The sequence below is a fragment of the Poecilia mexicana genome, unplaced genomic scaffold (genome assembly GCF_051168715.1).
Source record: "Poecilia mexicana isolate PSO_F unplaced genomic scaffold, ASM5116871v1 scaffold_16, whole genome shotgun sequence".
NCBI classification, from domain to species: domain Eukaryota; kingdom Metazoa; phylum Chordata; class Actinopteri; order Cyprinodontiformes; family Poeciliidae; genus Poecilia; species Poecilia mexicana.
The window spans coordinates 14,497,782-14,500,303 of NW_028263385.1; the positions used below are offsets into that span (position 1 = coordinate 14,497,782).

Here is a 2,522-nt window from a genome sequence, read left to right on the forward strand (position 1 = left end):
GAAGCGTGTGGCTGTAACATAAAAAGAAGTACAACATAGGGCACTCTTAATTTCTCTAGAATCTACAGAAAATAACTCATGTCATGTTCTTCTCTCCATCTGCTTTTACATTTTGATTTGCTCCACATCGCCTGTTTGTCTTTCTTCCTCTTCTACACAGCAGTCTGACTTTTTCCTCTAACCTGCTGACCTTTTGGCATAATGGACCCGTCTTTAGCTCCCACAGCTCTCTACACCCTCACTCCCATCCAGAACCTCTCAGCGCCCTCCTCCTCTCCCTCCGTCTCTCCATCGCCCAGCTTTGCCTCCACCGCTCTCTTCTGCTCCCTCCTCTCGCTCCTCTCCCTGCTGGGCATCACAGGAAACCTTTACACTTTGGTTCTCCTTCTGAGGCGCAGCAGAGTTAGGAGAAGACGTGGAGCCGGACTGGCCTGCTGCCTAACAAGAATACCCGTTCCTTCCTGTCTCGCGAACTCTGCCTCTCCTTCCTCCCCCTCCTCCTCGGCCTCCTCCACCTCTCTTCACCTCCAGGTGCTGAGCCTGGCGCTTGCCGACCTGCTCTACCTTTTCACCGCTCCCTTCATTGTGTACGACAGCCTGGCGTCCGGATGGGCCTTCGGGGAGCTGGGCTGCCGCCTCCTACTGAGTCTGGACCTCCTCACCATGCACGCCTCCATCTTCACCCTCACTGCCATGAGCATGGACCGCTACAGAGCTGTAGCCCATCCCCTGCGCACCTCCTCCTCCAGCTCCTCCAACCTGCTGCGGGTCACCCTGGCGTGGGGTCTGGCGGTGGCTCTGAGCCTTCCCATGATGATCACCTTGCACCTGGAGGACGGGGAGGACGGCGAGGGACAGCTGTGCGTCCCGGCGTGGGACGAGCAGAGCTCCAAGGCCTATCTGAGCGTACTTTTCTGCACCAGCATCCTCGGCCCTGGGCTGGCCATCGGAGGACTTTACGCCACTCTGGGCCGGCTCTACTGGGTTTCACAGACCCAGCCGGCCTGGGCAAACGGAACAGGCTCGGCGTGCACTCCCCGAGCACCAAAACCCAAAGTTCTGCTTCTCATCCTGGGTATCGTCCTGGCCTTTTGGGCCTGTTTCCTCCCATTCTGGATCTGGCAGCTGCTCCCCCTCTACCAGCCCGATATGCTTCGGACATTACCGGTGGGGACCCAGGTGACGGTGAACCGCATCCTGACAGGACTCACTTATGGAAACTCCTGCGTCAATCCCTTCTTCTACACGTTACTGACTGGGAAGCGGAAACCGATTGGCAGGTGCTCGCATTAGCCAATCAGCTCTGCCGCAAGGGCAGCCCCCTGCAGTGATGTTACATCCTCACCAACATCCTGAGTGGAGTTGACCGTCCACCGTCTTCAGATCAAACTACATTGGTGTCAAATGTTTGTGCAGCAAAAATCTTCATTTTTGTTTTGTTATAATTTTAAAGATATTAATAATAAATGTTTCCAGAGGTCATCAAAGGTCAAACACCTCCCCACATTTACAAAATCAAACTAATTTGGTCTCAATCAGTTGTGCTTTTCGTTGCACATTTTCGAGACAGTGGATTGACATCTAATTTGTTCATTTTGTAGATGTGGGGGGGCTTGTTGACCTCTGGAAACTTTCATTAATATCTTTAAAATGATAGCAACACAACAAAGACGTTTGCTGCCCAAAGTTTGACACCAATTTTGTTTAATTTGTAGAAGGTGGAGTGCACTAAAAAGGCATAAGGATGCTTCGGAAGTGACAGTATTGGCTACCAAAGACGGAAGCAATGAGGATGTTGGAGAAATTATAGCACTTTGTACGAAAGCCGTATGAAAGGACAATGTTTGCTTTATCAGAGAAAATAGCTGATATTAAATTTTACCTGAGAAAGATGAAAATGTTTCTCAAAAATTCTAAAAAAAAAAATTAATGATTCACTGCCTTGCAAAAGTAACTTTTCCATTTTCTTTGCAGAACCACAGAGCGTATGTTTGTTGAGACGTCGTGTGAAAAATCAACACAAAACTGGGCTTAATTGTGAACTAGAAGAAAAGTGTGCAGAGCCAATGCATAGACTGAAAGATTTCACTCAATTTTAATTCTTGCTAGTAATTATCAATAAGATTTAGATCTAATCCATTCCAAGATTCCAACAGGCTTTGATCTAAACATATTTAATTTTCATTATCCTGCTTGGAGGTGAACATTCAACCCAATCTCAAATCATTTGCAGCCTCTAACAGGTTTTCTACCCTGCAGTTGGCTCCATTCGTCTCCCCACAGACTCTGACTAACTTCCTGGTCCCACAGCATTACACTGCCACTGCCATTTACATGGCAGATGCATTGCTTTGGATAAAGTTTACAATGTTGTCTCTGCTGGGTTTCTTGGTCTTCACGATGCTGATTATTGTCCAATGCTCAAAAGACTTCACAGAACAGATGAATTTAGATTAAGAAAAAGCCACAAACTGCTGGGCTCTGTTCACTGAAGATTTCAAATGGCATTTGGTTGCAATGAA

At 48.0% G+C, this 2,522-nt stretch overlaps 1 protein-coding gene across 1 annotated transcript; it reads left to right on the plus strand.

Annotated features, from left to right (window-relative positions):
- Positions 1–201: 201 nt before the first annotated feature.
- Positions 202–1,331, plus strand: uts2r3 (urotensin-2 receptor 3). The gene is given in 2 exon segments (XM_014994061.2): positions 202–1,267; positions 1,270–1,331. Coding segments are annotated over 2 exon segments (1,128 nt in total).
- The last annotated feature ends 1,191 nt before the right edge of the window (positions 1,332–2,522 follow it).